This window comes from Dipodomys merriami, unplaced genomic scaffold (assembly GCF_024711535.1).
Source record: "Dipodomys merriami isolate MVZ:Mamm:240054 unplaced genomic scaffold, mDipMer1.0.p SCAF_11, whole genome shotgun sequence".
In the NCBI taxonomy this organism is placed as follows: domain Eukaryota; kingdom Metazoa; phylum Chordata; class Mammalia; order Rodentia; family Heteromyidae; genus Dipodomys; species Dipodomys merriami.
Genome location: NW_027202382.1, coordinates 23,126,517 through 23,144,668, shown reverse-complemented (window position 1 = coordinate 23,144,668; position 18,152 = coordinate 23,126,517). Strand labels below are relative to the sequence as shown.

Sequence of the window (18,152 nt, the reverse complement as noted above, 5' to 3'; positions counted from 1 at the left end):
AAAAATCAGTTGAAGTTGAAAGTTTTGAAACACAATAACAAATTATGTCCATGAGGCAGGAAAAGGAGGATGGCTAAGGAAAGTTTTCTGTTCACACAGTAAGCAAGACAGCTGCACCAAAGAGGAAAACAGGGCAATGCAATAAGAGAGAGGCACTAAATCACAGACGCTCAGGTCAGGGGACAGCGGCTACAAAAAGAGGTGACTTTAAAAGCTATGCTCAGAGGAGGTGAAATTCAATTTTATAATGCCCAACAAGGGTTATATTCCATCAATAATAAAAGGGGGAAAATGAATAAGATTAACCAAGAATTTACTTTAAGTTCCTGAGCATCTTGGGCTCTGTCCTCAACATTCTAGTTTGAGTAATGGGAATTAATTTAGAAGCTGGGTAACTAGCCTAACTTGACCTAATGGTGACTAACTCTCAAGTGTTACTCCTTCCAATTCAAATGGGAATGCGAGAGATATGCAGTGGAGGGTAGTGACAGATTGATGGTCAGCTGGCTAACTCCCAAAGCAGACACAGCCCCCCTGTAGGTGAGATAGTGCCATCATCCTCTTTGTGGAATTTCACTTGAGTGAAGAGGATATAACAAGATGATAGGACAAAAAAACATTTCATTCATTTAACAAAGGTTTACCCCAGGAGTAAATAATACAAATACAAAATCTACAAAACACAGTTTTTGAATATAAGTCATTTACAGATTATAAAACAAGAGGCAAAAACACAAGCCATTGCAAAATAATGTGACTCATGGTAAGGTGGAGACAGCAGGAGGAAAAGGAACTAGCAGAAGCATTAAGAGGAAGAGGCAGTATGAAATTGAGTAGGAATTTTCCAGACAGATGGGGAAGGGAGCAGCTAGGCAGGGGAAACTGCATGCCTAAAAGCACAGAGGCATGAAAGAGCATATTTAAGGGACTGCAAATAATCTGATAAGGTTGACTATAAGATCCCACATCAAAGAGCTATGCACCAAAAAGCATCTAGGATAGAAGAGGTAGCCATCCTTAGAATCGGAAGGATTGTGCACTCTACTCCATTAGACAATGTGCGCACAAAACAGCCACAGCACAGTGATGCCCTGGTAATATACCCAGCCTCTTGGGTTGAAGGCCAGAGGGAATGGCTGGGGCACAGCGGCACTGCTCAAGAGTTGAGCCTTTGCCATTAAATTGCCTCCTGCTGCCATGGCAACTCTCTGCGGCAAGGCTTTTTGGAGCAAGAGGTGGCAAGCAGATACTAGGTCTGCTGGCCGCCTCCTGCCGAATTTGGCTTCTCTCCTCTCTAATCAGGATGGAAGCACTGCAGCACTAAAGCCGGAAAGCTGGCTGGAAAAAAAAATCCTTCCGTTGCCTTCTGCTTTAGTGATGCCTGACACGTGTCTTCCCCAGAGGGGAATGAAAATGGACTGATCATTTTCCCAATTATTACCTCGTATCAATTTACAATTTATAGTCTCTTTCTACAGAGTTTGCTGCTGTTAGTGAATCACCAGAAGGGAAAACATGGCATAGCAGCAGCTTCTGCTATTACTAAGTATAGACAACTGAGAGTCTTGGGATGTATACCCACAGTGGAGGTCTGCTTAAAGGTGGTACTTCCGTATTTCCGGAGTATGTGGGGACCGGAGATGGGCAGGCTGTTGCCAGAAAACCAAGTCCAGTCATCTCATCTTTTTTTAATATATATTTTTATCGTAAAAATACTGTACAAAGAGGTTACAGTTATATTAGCAAGGTAATGAGTACAACAGAAAAGCTATCTTATATTACAACAAAACTGTGAAGCTGGCACACCAAAGTAGATCAAACCCAAACTAACCCACTCCAACCAACTACAGCATATAATTAACTAAAACTTCATTGGTGCCAACTTTCTGCACCAAAGCTAAAGACAGAGACAGAAAAACAAGTTAAGAGTGGCAATTTGTCTAAAATACTAGAACTCTAGTGGCATAATGGAGGGTGTTGTCCCTACATTACATGGACATGGATAAGGTTTGGATGTCTCCTCAAAAACTCATGTTGAACTCTGTAGCTGTTACAACATCAGGAGGAGGGAACTTAAGGAGTTGGTAGGCATGGCCCTCACGAATAGACTAATGCTATAATCAGGAGAATGGTTAGTTGCTGCAGGGGTGGGGGGGGGTCCTAAAGGAAAGGATCCTTTTGGGCTTCTTGTATGTTCACACATGCTCATTCTCATCCTCCTCCCCACTCACCTGCCATATTGAAACATCAAGAAGGCCTTCATCACATACAGCCCTTTCACGTTGGGCTGCCCATCTTCCACAACTATGAGTCACATGAAAGTTCTATTGATTATTTACCCAGTTTTAGGTACTCTATGAAAGCAGCAGAAAATCAACTACAACAAACTAGAGAACAAAAGCAAGACAAAGGTAAGCTGCAGAAAACCCGACACATGAGGATGATGACAGCAGCACCACATCCTCACTCCCTTCCCAACCGAATGACAGTAAGAAATAAAGCACAGGGTCAAGTTGCTCCAATTCCCAAAGAAGCAACTGAATCCTGACCAGCACTGTAGCCTTGCTATGTCGGCACTTTTGTGGCCCTTGATTTAAGAAGAGAAACTTCAAAGCCCTTCTCTGGTAATTGATATCTCTGAATGCTGAAACAATCGTATGCCGTGGAAGATGCCCAGGGATCAAATTAAGGCAAGTAATACTCAGAGAATACTTTCTTCTCCCATCTCATCTCCTAGCCTTCCTCTAGTTCCCCTCTCTATCCCTTAAACATTCTGGCATATACTTTAAGGCTTTTTCTACTATCTGCCTGGAACTCCTTCCTCTAGATATCAAGAAGGTAACTCTCTCTCTTCTTTATTCTGTCTTTATTCAAAAGTCACATCTCAGTGAAGACTTGCCTGGCTACCATGTTGAAAATCACAGCTCTCTATTTGGACACACTTTTTCTTATCTTTCCTGCTTTATTTGCCCTCAGGATTTTCCTCCACACCCTGTGTATTTTCTTTATTTATCTTCTTAATATCTGTCTCTATGAGTAAAAGATTAACTCCAGGAGGGCAGATATGTGATGATTTAATTCATCACTATATCCTTACTGACTGGAATGAAGAAGGAGCTCCATAAATGTTTACTGAATTTATTAATTTATTAATAGATGGTAATTGCCAAGTGAGACTGACTGAGGAAGGTAGGGAAGAAGATATTTCAGGTAGACAGAAATAGGCTCATTTATTCAACAGAAATTTATTAAACAAGGCTCATTTATTCAACAGAAATTTATTAAACATCTCCTCTGCCAGATGCAGGGCTAAGTACTAGAGATACAACAACAATAAATAAGAAGATACAAACTATTATCTCCCTTCCTAGGATTCCCATTCCACAGGAAGAAAGATGGTTATAAACTACAAATGTTGTAGCAGGGAAAGCAAATGCTAGGGGAGGCATCAAATGGGTCTCACCAATAGAGAAATAGAGTAGATATCCAGAGAAGGGATATCTAAAGTCATGAACTAAAAATGAGATAAGTAGATATGGAGGAAAGTGTATGGCAACAGGGAAGAAACACAAGATGCAAAGGCATAAAGGTGAGAGAGTGTGTGGCACAGCTGAGAAAACAAAGACAATGACCTAGTCAATGTGGACACTGAAGAAAGACAGAGGTAGGCGGTCCAATAGACAAGCTAGGGCTAGATCAGGTAGGACCTAGAAGCGGTACTAAAGGTGTTAGCAAGTTTGGAATTCATCCTGAAGACACTAGGAAGCCAGTGGGAATTCACTAGTTAAACTGACAGAATAAATCAGAGTTGGTTAAAAGAGAAAATAAGGAGATTGATCAGGAGCATAGAGGATTTCTACCAAGAAACAATAACTTGGACAAGGGTGATTCGAATGGGAATGAAAAGAAGCAGATTTCAAAAGTATTGATGAAACTGTGAAAACTTAATGGTTGATTACAGATGAAGGAAAAGGGAAAAATTAAACATGATAAGATGATGCTGAGCAGCAATTCACACCAGGATGCCTAAAGCATTCTGGTTTGTAATCTTGCTTAAAAAAAAAAAAAAAAAGACAGGAATCAGAATGATATAAATTGAAGGCCAGTTTGAGCTATACACTGTCTAAAAAAAAAAGCCGGGTGCTGGTGGCTTGTGCCTGTAATCCTAGCTACGCAGTAGGCTGAGATCTGAGGATCACAGTTCAAAGCCAGCCCTGACAGGAAAGTCCGTGAGACTCTTATCTCCAATAAAACACTCAGAAAACAGGAAATGGCACTGTGGCTCAAGTGGGAGGGCGCTAGCCTTGAGCTGAAGAGCTGAAGGACAGCGTCCACAGTTCAAGCCCCACAACCAAAAAGAAAAAAAAAAGAAAAAGAAAGGGACAAGGATTCAAGAATATAGAGGAATAAAGAGTATGTCCAACTTACAGTTTGAGTTTGAGGCACATAATATACTAACATTGAGAAACAAAGGCTTGCAACCCGAAAAGTGAGAGGAAAACCAAGTCTTAACTTTCAGCTACACAATTCTCCTATTTAGTTACAAAATCTGTCCCTACTTATACATATACACAGGAAAAAAAATGCTAGGAAGAATCATTGATCATAAACTATGTTTTCTTTACTAAACTGAAACAGGAACATACATGAAATATCTTTCAAAACATTTCCTAAGCCAAGCGCTGGTGGCTCATGCTTGTAATCCTAGCTAGTCCGGGAGGCTGAGATCTGAGGAGTGCAGTTTAAAGCCAGCCTGGGCAGGAAAGTCTGTGAAACTCTTTATCTCCAATAAACCACCAGAAAACCAGAAGTGGCACTGTGGCTCAAGTTGCAGAGTACTTGCCTTGAGCTGAAGAGCTGAGGGACAGCGCCCAGGCCCAGAGTTCAAGCCCCAGGACCAACCAAAATAAAAAAAATTTTTCCCCTGAAGAGCTACAAAAGAGATTAAATTTTTTTTCTATTCAGTCCAGTTAACTGAAGAATACTTCAAAACCAAGGACACTGTCTATAGAGTCCTCTCAAAAGTTGATTATTGATACATATTAACAATATGTGTTATAAGCCAATAGCAAGAGACTATTTTATCTCTAGCAAAAAACTAAGACTAGGGGGAGGAGGGAGGCTAGGAAGGGATGTGAAGGGTAAACAAAGGAGGAGGCTGCAATGCTTGGTAAGAAATGTACGCATTATCCTGCCCATGTAATTGTAACTCCTCTGTACAGTATGTTCACAAATAAAATAAAATTTAAAAAAAAACTAAGACTAATTGTTAATTACTCAGTTAATTACTAAGACATAATTAGCACTTGATGCACATGTGCTATTACTCCTTCAGAGCTACTATGGATAATACCATTGAAATTCTTGTATGTGTCTTTGTGTGGACATATACTTTTACTTTTGGGGGTGGACACTAGGAGTGGAATTACTACGTAAAATGGTAACTGTGTGAAATATCTGAGGAAGAGCAAGACTTCGACCAGAGAAGATATACCATTCTACATTCATATCAGCAATGTACAGGGACTCCAATTTCTCCATAATCTCATTTGAAATTGCCTTTTCATTATACTTATTTTAGGAGATGTAAGAGGTAACCCATTGCAATTTGATTTGCATTTTCTTGATAAAAAAATGATGTTGAACATCTTTTCACAGGCCTATTCTTGTGTCCAGTCATTCTTGTATCTCCCAGGGATACAACAGGAATCAATGAGACAGAATATGGAAAGTATAAATGACATATATGCAAAGTTGGTTAAAATAGGCATGTTAGAAAAGAAGCTTTGATAAGCAACTTTGAAACTTGCTTCAGAATTAGAGGAAAATGAAGATGATTATAATAAATAATAGTTAACTTTACAAAGCCAGATGTTGAGTTACACAGTTTATATCATTGTCACATTTGTTCTTCTAAAACACCCTGAAAGTGGGTACTACTAAGTTTATATTACAAATGGAACTTTTCTGGCGAAATAATATTAGTCTTGTTTTCAACAGTGTAAAGTCCATCCATCCATCTGTCTGTCTGATCCATCTATCTCCCCAAATCCCCAGTTGCCTAAGTTATACCTATCACAGAAAAACTGCAAATGCTGTTTTCATTAGTGTTCTTATCCGGACATGAAAGAATAAAACTGTCTCATAATTAAGCATGCCAACCTTGGTATTATTTAATTTCTCTATGACTCCAACAATGTATAAACTCTCATCTCTCAATAAAAATAGGTATAATATTCATTTGAAAATATTTACCTCATCTGAAATGAAATGTGAAAAGAGAGTTAAAAAGATCTAAATGTGGCTTTCTTCATATTAACATTCAATCAAACATTTTTTGCTAAACACTGATTGCACTAAACAGATTTCATTTTTCTTGGTTTCCTATGTATTAAGACACAACTGGTTTTGCTATCTTGTTTCTATCACTGTAACTAATCAATTCAGGTAGTATGGTTAATGTACATGGTACAACTTTTGGCCTAGAATTGAAAAAATTCTTTTGATTCCCTCTAAAGCCCATATTTACTAGTTGAATAATGACAACCACAGTTATGTAATTTTTATTCACCTAGGAACTTATCACTCCCACACTCATATTTGGCTAGTACACTATCTGCCAACATTTATTATCAGAAAATTGACAGGTCTTTGCCCCTCTCCTACTCTTCTACCTACCAACAAATCTGTTGGGGTTCTCTTGAAAAATTAGCACCCAAAGGATCCTCTACCTACATGTCAAACATCAACTAGAATCAAGAGACAGCTATCTTTTTTATCTGGGATACACACATACAAAGCTCAAAGTGTCCAATATTTCTTGATGCCTTACAAACAGCTCATACACATGATTTACAGCATATGTCTAGATGCTTTTGGATTTACAAAAAAGCTCTAGTGAAATCCACAAGTTTTGTTTTCTTGTATGTTTCATTTTATACCTTCAAAGCCTGCTCAACATCAGTAACTTAGCCTAGATTTCTGGTCTAATCTCTTCTGCATGCGTACTGGATAACTAAAGTCACCAATTCATTTTCTTACAGCATATGTTTCTAATTCTGCTCCTCTTAAATTATTTTGTGAACAAGATTAATTCAGAAACATTTCTCTCTGAAATTTTTTTCCTGTTTCTTTGTGATTTATACTATTAATCAAGTTTACTTCAACATACTATTGAGATCCTAACTGGTTCTATAATATAGTAATTCTATAAGTTCAATTTTTTAGAATTATCATTTTTACTACAGGCACTGTGGCTCATGCCTATAATCCTAGCTACTCAAAAGGCTGAGATCTGAGGATCATGGTTCAAAGCCAGTCTAGGCAAGAAAGTCCATAAGACTCATCTCCAATTAAACCAGAAAACCAGAAGTGGTGCTGTGGCTCAAAGTGGCAGAGCACTATCCTTGAGCAAAAAACTCAGAGACAACGCCCAGGCACTGTTCAAGTCTTATGACTGACAAAAAAAAAAAAAAGAAAAAAAGAAAGCAAGCAAGCAAGCAAGCAAGCAAGCAAGCAAGCAAGCAAGCAAGCAAGCAAGCAAGCAAGCAAGAAAGCAAGCAAGCAAGCAAGCAAGCAAGCAAGCAAGCAAGCAAGCAAGCAAGCAAGCAAGCAAGCAAGCAAGCAAGCAAGAAAGAAAGAAAGAAAGAAAGAAAGAAAGAAAGAAAGAAAGAAAGAAAGAAGGAAAGATTAGCCACAGGGAGTAGATCTGTATTATTTGTTTTCTTTCTATTAAAGTATTATAATTTTCTCTATTTAGCCATATAAATGATTTTACTTAGAAAGCATTATCTTTTTCATTATACTTTCTGTATAATAATAAAATAACCCAACTTACTTATACATGTGTTGTTTAATGTATAATTTAAGCACTTATTCCAAGGTTTTTGTTGTATTTTCTTGTCCTCAGTCATTGGTAAATAATACTATTTTTTCCTTCTCTGATGGATCACATATATTTAGTTTATCTATTTTACATGATTAGTTACAACTACTTATTTAAAGAAATGGTAGAAAAAAAAGATGACATCTGTGTTCATGTGATTTCAGGAAAATTATTTTCATTTCTCTGTAATGGAAATTAGCACACCCAGGTAACGTGTCAGCCCACCGCTGCTCCACTCTCCCCACGGCCAAGAACAGAGAAGTTCTATGTACTCCTATTCTTGTGTTTTAATCTGTGTCATTTCATTGTAATTACTTTAGCATGGATATAGTAATGTTCAGAGAGTTCTATGAGTCTTTCTGGCAAATTATTGAGCCTAAGAGTAATTACTGAACTCTGAACTTGTGATTGGTGTCAGAGTATTTGTGTGTGGACTGTATATATTCTAACTTCTCAAGTATCCTTAACTCACACACCCAGAAAAGTGACAAAGCTATGATTATAAAATTCATAGTTGAAGTGGTTAATAATTATCTAAAGAAGATTATAAAGGTCATTATGAGATTATGTACACTGACAAAAGCTATTTAAAATCTTTACAGATATCAGGTTAACCTGGGACCAATCCATTGTCTAGTTTGAGTGTGTGTATGAGCTAATCTATACTAGGCAAGTAGACATCTAGTTACACAACACAGAGAAAACCTAGTCATCTTCCATCCTTGCCTAGCTGTGTTCTTGTCATCTAATTCTGTTAAGTAGCTTATCACTTCCCTATTTAACATCTATAATGCATTTTGGTTTTCAACTCCTGCATCTTCTAAATATATAGTGGATTTCTCTTTCAAATTGTCCTAGCATTATCCATAGCTAGAACTGTCCACAGGCAGTGGTCAATTCACTAGCAGTACCGCTGTTACCTGTATACAGACATAAAAAATTCAAATGGAAGAATAGTGTGATCACAAAAATATTTTCTAAAGATGCCCCTACAAATTCACCTTCTGAAAATTTAAAAACTATAACTTCTAATACATTCGATGGGAGAACTGAAGATTTTAGGGAAAACTGCATGTGTAATACAGCAAGTTTCAGTTTGAATGACATAAATGTTACTCTTTCTGAATGCTTATCAACTCGGGGGATAATACATCTACAAATTTGAGTTCATGTGAGATTTCTATCCAGGTTGTTCATTTTCATAGCCATCTAAGCTGTGAGAGGTGCTACATTCCCTCAAAACAAAGCCAGAATCCTCAAAGGTTAAGATTATTATATTAACTACTGAAGAATTCCTCCATCACACTGGGTAGATTGCTACAATTCACGTATTAACATAATGGATAGGTGTATTGCTTCTCCTCTTCTCAGCTTCTGTACTCCTCAAGACAGAGTCACGAGCTCCTTCCTATATGGGTCAGTCTTCCCCTGGCTTTAGCTTGACCTCTGCAAAAATTGCCAGCTATGGATCTAGCCAACACTGTTCTCTACCAACAAGAATGGAACATGACCTTCCAGCAGAATCCCACCCTCATTAGATTGAATCCTGGAGTTGCCTCTCAGCCCAAAGCCCACAAAGGACTTTGCATTCTCCAGTTTCCCTCTGATGACCATTATACACATCCTCCTTCCAGAGACCTTCCTTAGTTAACTTTCCCAGACAGAATATAAGCCCCATGCTGAACTCCCAGTCTAATATTCCCTAAGCCTTACCATTGTTGGCTGAAGCTCTTCAAACAAAAGTATAATCTACGCCGGGTGCTGGTGGCTCACACCTGTAATCCTAGCTACTCAGGAGGCGGAGATCTGAGGCTCATGGTTCAAAGCCAGCCTGGGCAGGAAACTCCCTGAGACTCTTATCTCCAATAAACCACCAGAAAAACTGGATGTAGTACTGTAGCTCAAGTGGTAGAGTGCTCGCCTTGAGCTGAAGAGTTGAGGGACAGCACTCAGGCCCAGAGTTGAAGCCCCATGACCAACCCCCCCCCCAAAAAAAGCATAATCTAGAACAAAGAAGCTGTCCTGAAGAAAAGACAGAGATGCATAAAGAGATGGATTTGCTTCAGAGAAGGGTTTGCCCCAATGGCATTGGAGGAAAAGGGTCATGAACCATACACTATAGAATATTTAGGGTGACTCTAAAAGCTGAGGATGATTCTAACCTGTGAGTCAGCAAGGACAAAGGTAATTAGTCCTTTAACCATACAGAACTGTATTCTTAGTGTCTAAATGAGCTTGAGAGGAAATTCATTCCCTAAAGCCATAAAACAAAGGATTACAGCCTTATGAAAGCAGAAAACCAGCTAGGCAATGCTGTGTACAAACTTCTGATTTATAAAACTTTCATTGTTTTAATACTTTAGTTTGTAGTACTTTGTTATTACATCAATTAAAAATTAATATAATGGTTGTAACCAGTCCTACCATCAGATTGCCTTATTTTTCTCTTCCCAACAGCAGTCTGTGTTCTTAGGAATCAGGGGGCTAGTGTATACGGAACGTTCTACACTGCATTGTCATTATTTGTCTCAGTATTTTGTCTTCCTCACCAGAATGCAAGCTCTTCAAGGACACAGACTACAGATGACCTATTTTTCTTATTAATGCAAGTAATGCATACTGACTGTAGAAAATCTTAGGGAAAAAAAGAGATAATTACAAACATACTTGTCTCTTTACTTGAACAATCACATGACTAACATTCTGTACTTTTTCTCAGGTATATTTTTACATGCATCAGTAAAATGCTATCTACACTGCTTTATAATGTAGTTCTCCCTTAATAATGTACATAGATATGCTATGTTAAAGGTCGTATTTCCACAGCATCATTTTCACTGGCTCTATAGTACCTTAGACTGGCCCTCTTACTGTAACCTCCCAAGTCCTTATATGTTTCTCTTCATACCACATGCTACAACTATGACAATTTGCAACCAAAGAATCACTTCTAGTTTTGTCTTATTCTCTAGATTATAATTTCCAAGAGATAATACAGGTGCCTAGTTTAAGACTTTCAAGTCTTTAAACCAAATCTCTAGGAAATAGAGTTATCAGTGCAAGAAATACATTTAGTCCTTCCCATTTGTTAGCCATTTAAGTTGTTGAGTATTTTATTATTGCTAAAAGAGATCTCTAGCACACAAGTGATTTTCAGTGAATATTTGCTGCAAATGCTGAATAAAAGCATAACCATAATTTTCAAGAATAGTGACCTATAGTGCTTTGGAAACAGCAGGTTGTCAAACCAGGAAAAAAAGAAGCCATAGTCTTACCAGCTTAAAAAAAATGACCCTAAAACAAGGATTCTAGCAATTTGGTGTTGGGGAGAGTGGAAGGTTAGGGCCTTATACATGTTAGGTAAGCACCTTACCCCTGAGTTTCATCTAGTTACATTTTTCTAGTCCTTTTTTTTTTCCTTTTTCAAACAGGCATCAGTGATACACAGTTGACAAATATAACAACTATTTTTTTTTTTTTTGGTCTGGTCGTGGGGCTGAACTCTGGGCCTGCGTTCTGTCCCTCAGCTCTTCAGCTCAAGGCTAGTGCTCTACCACTTGAGCCACAGCACCACTTCCAGCTTTTTTCTTTTTGCTTATGTGGTGCTGAGGAATCGAACCCAGAGCCTCAGGCATGCAAGGCAAGCGCTCTACCACTGAGCCATCTTCCCAGCCCTAACAACTATTTTTAAAAGGCATGTTTTACATATTTACTAATCTTAGAAAAATGTTCTTCCTAAAATCAATAATTACATTAAATGATACAAGGCTCAGGAAACTTGACAATTGTTTTAAAAGTGTTGAACACATACTATGAATTCTCTACCCCTAAGTAATCCTTTATATAATAAATCAGCAAAATGAATAGTAAAAATAAGGTAGACTGGATGACAAACACTAAACCTATAAAGCTGAGCTTAAAAGTCCTAATCTGCCCCTGTGAAGAGCTTATAAAAAAATTAAGTGTTTCTCCCAAATAAGACTACTGTTCATGAAACAATTATTAAAAACTATCATAGCCCTTGAAGATTGTTTAAATGCTCTGGTCTCAGAATCTCTTCAGTTATGTTACTAATTTATAAAACCTGTCCCTTCTTCCTTCCATGTTCTCTTTAGAGTTAGTTTTTTCAATCTTTAAATGTTCGGTGGAATCCCCAAAATGAAAAAGATAGACACCAGAATGAGTATATAGTTTACCAGAGGCAGTATAGAATCCAATGCACAGATCACTACACTGAGTAGGACCCTAGCCTGCTGTCAGTCAGTCCGCCAGACCTACACTGAGTACGATACTAGCCTGCTGTTACAGTTGATCCTCCAGACCTACAGTCTTCTTGTTCACAGATTCAACCAACCTTGAATTGGAAATATTAGGGGGGAAAAATCACATCTGTATAGAACATGTACAGACCCTTTTTCTTCTTATTCCCTAAAAATATATTATAATAGCTATTTACCCTGTATTAGACATACAGTTCATCTAGAGATGATTCAAAGTACACAGGAAGATGTATATAGGTTCTACCATATACTACATCATTTACATAAGAGACTTGACCATCTGCAGAGTTTGGACTCTGTATATGTGTTTATATCCTAAACCTTTCCCCTGTGGATACTGAGGGACAACTGAATTTGTCTTCCTCATATATTTTAGTCCCTAGTTCCTTGACTCATATAATCAAAGATTCAATCATCCCAGATGCCCTTTCAGCACAAACATTGTAAGCGGTGAGCTTAAAATGAGAACAATTAGGAAAAAAGGAGGAAAACCACACTCTGGTTCGGTTTTCACTTTGTACCCTGCTAAAGATTATGTAGAAAATATGAAAAAGATGTTAAATAAGATGTTCCCCTTATTAACTACTCAGTCACAAATATTACTACCCCCCATGACTCCTTTAAAGTTCTTATAGATACCATTAAAACTCTGTTTTTAATCTGAAATTTGAGGTGTTTGGGGACAGAGAAGTTTTACCAATGACTGGTTCTTTAAATGGCTTCTTTAGAGGAGAGATAAAAAGATAAAGAAGAAAATTAGATTTGTACAAAACTGTCCCAATAATCCTAGCTACTAACAAGACTGAGATCTGGGGACTGCAGTTTGAAGCCAGCCCAGGGAAAGTAAGTCTGTGAGACTCTTTATCTCCAATTAACCAACAGAAAGCTGCAAGTGAAGCTGTGGCTCAAGTGGTCAAGTGCTAGTCTTGAGCAAACAAACAAACAAAAAAAAAAAACAACAACAAAAAACCCACTAAGGAACAGTGTGGTTGAGTTCAGCCCTAGAGCCACCCCCCCCCAAAAAAAAAGAAGTCTTAAATATCTCAAGAAACCAACTTTAAAATCAATTTAAAACATTTGAAGTTGAGACTTCCCCCTGTATGTCATAAATAGTCTGACATTTTTCTTTACATTGTTTACGATAGTAAATACAGTAACAGGTTAAAAACAGAACCAGGAGGAAATAAAATGTTGCTATTTCTTAACTAGAGAGAAAGAATTCCTATAGTCATTTGGTATCTTAAACAGTCTGTCTAAAACAAGTCATAGGTGTTTTCTCTCAATACTGTTGACTTTCTTCCTTTCTTTGCTATAATTAAATAGGACCTAATTTTTAAAAATAGGACCTAATTAAGGAACACTTGGGTACCCAAATCTGAGAGTTATAGAAAATATGGGGCTTCAGGGAGGAAGAGTAGTACAGAAAGGAAGACAGAGTCTAGGAAAGCTCCCTTCCTCCTGACTTTAAGCGATCATGTCTTTGTAATCTTTCCTTGAATTTCAATGGAATCTGCAACTTGCTTCTAGCCAGGAGAATATGGCAAAAATGATTCCACTCAAAGGACTATAACATTGATCTTCCTAGTAGACTCTACTGAAAATCTCATTGTTGGCTCTGATGGAAAAGCTTACATGGCACTGAGGTGGCCTCAGTTAAACAATTCTCAAGGAAGTGAATGTTGCCAACAATTACTTGATCCTAGAAAAGGACCTTTCCTTCACTGAGCTTCAGATGAACCACCAACCCTCACTGAATTCTTGCAGCCTTGTAAGAGGCTAGCCACAACACAGAGACTGAGATGACAAACATGTCTTGCATGAGGCCACTAAGTTTATGGTAATACTGTTACCTAGCAACCAATAATTAATACAGACAGATGAGAAACACAATATAATTAGAGAGCAAATTGAAGGCAATAGAATAATGAGTATGAGATAGAAAAGTTCAGGCAATCAAAATAAAGGAAAGCTCACCATGGGATAAGGTTAGTTTTGAAACATTTCATAAAAAGGTCAATTATGAGACCCATCTTAAGTGTTTCAAACATCAGATTGGCAGTTAGGCAGAAGAAATAGCACAGAGTCCAAATCAACTGAATGTCAGGAACAATAATAATCTCACCCTGAGGGACAGGGAGAGAGGACTGAAGAGGTGAAATGGATCCCAATCTGAAAGTACAGAGGCTGAGTAGACTTATCTTTGACACTAAAGCAGTAACAGGAAAGCAAAGGCTCTTGAACTGGGAACTGAAAAACATAAGAGTTCAGTTTTGAAGAACTTAATCCTATCACAGCATAAAGGATGGAGCAGATTAGAGATAAGAGGACCAAGAATAGACATGCTAGCACAACAGTCTCCATGAGAGGATAACAAAGTATTTGGGGGGGGGGGATTTCACACTCATTAATAATCAAAGGCATGCAAATTAAAACTATAAAGTACCATTCCTTAGCTTGTCAAAATAGTAAGGAATAAATACTAATAATACTAGCAAAGATGAAGCAATTGCAGACACTCCTGTTGGAAATATAAATGAAAGTCTTAATGGAAAGCCATTCAGCAATATTCATTAATAATCTTCAAACTCAATAATTCACACCCTAGAACATAATGCTGAAGACAATTTATTTACTCATCCAACACGCACTAAACTGAGTGCTGACTACTGTTGCAGGCATTAAAATAGATGTGACATAGGTCTCATTGCTTCTCTGTCACTCAGAAGAGAAATACATATAACCAATTATTTTTAAAAATCTAATTACACATACTACAGAACACCACAAGAGGATACTTTTATATATCTAGTGTAATTGCTGTACTGAAGATTTTCCTGGAAGTGACATTTGTGCTGAAAGCTACAGGATGAATACAAGTGAGCCACATGAAGAATGGGAGGAATTCTTTTTCTAGTAAAAGAAACCATACTCATGCAGGGCAGGAGAAAACTAGCTGCTATCCTAGGTTTCAGAGGACTTACTGACTTATCTCAATGAATATGTATAGAGGTACAAGTAATTTCCACAACAGTGCTGGAGGATAAGGGGTGGGAAAAAGAGATCAAGGTCAGGCTGAAGTAATTGGGGGTAAAACAGATACAAAAGTATTCTTATCAAGGAAGAAAGGCTTGGCGTCCATAGTGAAGTCAAAGAAGTACAAGGAAACAAATCTAGAAGAAAAAAGCCAATGCATTAAGCAAAAGAAAGAAAAGGACAATAAAAATAATAAACACAAAGGCTACCACCTTCCTATCACCATCTAATTCCAAACATGATAGACATACCTGAAAAGTTATGTTCAAAAATTTACCAGTCACTAGAAGTAATTACCACGTATAGACAGAAGTACTCTAATAGATTAACATTAAAAAGCTTAAAAGGGCTGAGAATGTGTAGAGTAGTAGAGTTGCTTGCCTAGCATGCATGAAGCCCTGGGTTTGATTCCTCAGTAACTGAAAAAGCTGGAAGTAGTGTTGTGGCTCAAGTGGTAGAGTGCTAGTCTTGAGCAAAAGAAGCTCAGGAACAGTGCCCAGGCCTTGAGTTCAAGCCCCAGGACTGGCCAAAAAAAAAAAAAAGCTTAAAATGCAGGAAAGATGAAGACAAGATCAAAAATCAATTTTAAACACATATACATAAGTCAAGGATAGTTATGCTTAGGAAACTTTCTTTCCCTAACACTGTATATCTAAATGACTCTCAACTATAGGAAGTATTGAGAGAGAGTATCCACTTTTTCAACATGACAGGTAGTTTCCTCTTTATAAGAGGTTCCTCTGGTCTGATGAACCACCAAAAGGTCAAGCTGAGGAAGAGCAGTCAAATCAACCTTAGAATAAGGATATGCATGGAGTCATTAGCAAGTTATGAAGCCCATCATAAAAATAATTACAAATCCCATGCAAGCAGTAAACCTGAAGGAAGGAAGCACTTATGTCCTCTTATCTCCTAGTGTCTAAATTAAAACATTTTGTATGTGTTATCTGTCAACAGCATTAAAGAGTTAATGTTTTACAGCATCAAAAGTACTTAAAACACACACACAAACACACATACATACACACACATGCGCGTGTGTGTACACACAAAATATGTGGAACTCCCTCTATTATACTTACAACATCTATAGTCCAAAATTTTTTCAAAATAAAAAGTAAAAAAGATATGGACAGTCTTGGTATGAGAAATGCAGATTCATTTCATGAAGTAATCACAAGGAAGAATAAATACAACAATCCTCCAAGGTGCTAAGAGCCCCTTTTCAGTTTTCTCAAGTGATATACCACAAGAGCTCACAGCCTGCACTGGGAAGTCTACTGCTTAGCAGGCATGTGAACTTGGCAATCAAGCCAACTTCACCTTCTTCATAGAGTAGCAATGGCTTGTCAGCTATGCATGTTTTGTAAGTATTCATATTGTCACTTAAAGTTTGTGTACTTGAACTGCATTACCTCTTCCTCATTAAAGGGAGAAAAGCCTTGAGAAATGACCCATTCTCATTTTTTCAAGTCCGTGAAATTATCAAATAACATCTTATACGGAAGGGCCAAGTTTGAACAGCAGATTTATATAATAATAAAGTTATTAAGCATTATCTTCCTGAAAAATGCTTGTTATTACTTTACTAAAAAGAAGAAAGTTTTTCTCTACATAGCCCTTGTCTATAAAGCATATTAGACTGATTAGCTGTTATCTCAAAATTACTTTTGTCAATTCTGAAGACCTGGTTTGATATATGAAATATCGAATTGTTTGATGGGTTGTACATATACAGTTTACACAATTATACTGGAAACATAGATAAAATAAATCACATGAAATATATTCCTACCATAAACATTAAAAATGAAATAATAGTTCTTTTTGGGGGGAAAAAAAGGCAATTAGGAATTTCATGAAATCCACAGGATGAATACTGAAAACCCACAATAGACTATATAACCTGACAAGGAAAAATGTATTTTTTATAAAATTAGAAAGTAATACGTACTTATAAATGATGTATTACAAAATGTTATTTTGTAACTTCAATGTCTTAATAGGCTTTTTTTTTTTTTTTTGGTCAGTCGTGGGGCTTGAACGGTCTGGTCTTGGGTGCTATCCCTCAGCTCTTCAGCTCAAGGCAAGGTCTCTACAGCTTGAGCCATAGCACCACTTCCGGTTTTTTAGTGGCTTATTGGAGATAAGAGTCTCATGGACTTTCCTGCTCGGGCTGGCTCTGAACCGCGATCCTCAGATCTCAGCTTCCTGAGTAGCTAAGATTACAGGCATGAGCCACGGGCACCCGGCTTTCAATAACCATTTTTATCCCTCTATTTCTCATCAAGTATTATGTTAGGAGGGAAAAAAAACCTATGCGCCTTTCTAGGTTAAAACTTAGTACACAACCTAAAGATTAATGAGATAACAATACAAAAATGATTCGAGTATACAATTTAAAAGCAAAAATAAAAAGCACCAAAAGAAGTCATTTAAAGATATTCAACATATATTATTTTTAAAGCAGTAAGAAAACAAAATTTAAAAAAAAACCCTCCCCAAACAGAAAAATAAAAAAGCAAAGCAGGGATTCTTATCAGTGCCTCCTTCAAAGTTTCCATAGTGTTCATCATCGGCAAGTCTACTCACTTCCGGTGGGTGTGGTCCATGCCACTGTTTGGTATTGCTTCCAACTTTGCATTTCTCTGGCCACAGATATTTCCATAGCTGTCATATCCTGACACTAGTCTTGCTGCTGCACCTGTTGCTACTGAAAAGCCACAGATAAATCCCTAGGAAAGAAAAAGAAAAAAAAAACACATAAATAAACCATTCAAAATAATCCACATTCATTACTGGATATGATAATGAGCTTCTTTTGTCTATTGAAGGAAACAAAGAGCTATCTTTCCTTCGTACAAACACTACTCCACTATGTTCCCTGGACTTCGTATAATCAATGCAAAGAAATCCACAGGGAAATACTATTTACTACCATAACAAGACAAATC

At 37.4% G+C, this 18,152-nt stretch overlaps 1 protein-coding gene across 4 annotated transcripts in view; it reads right to left on the bottom strand.

The window, feature by feature from the left end:
• Positions 1–18,152, bottom strand: part of Slc44a1 (solute carrier family 44 member 1) — a 180,961-nt gene that overhangs the window by 101,879 nt on the left and 60,930 nt on the right. For all 4 annotated transcript variants that reach the window (XR_011369470.1, XM_070011100.1, XM_070011099.1 and 1 more), the window contains exon 3: positions 17,791–17,933. Coding sequence is in view for 3 of the 4 variants with exons in the window: in XM_070011100.1 (XP_069867201.1) it covers positions 17,791–17,933 (143 nt within the window). In the remaining variant the exon portion in view is untranslated. The remainder of the gene's footprint in view (positions 1–17,790; positions 17,934–18,152) is intronic.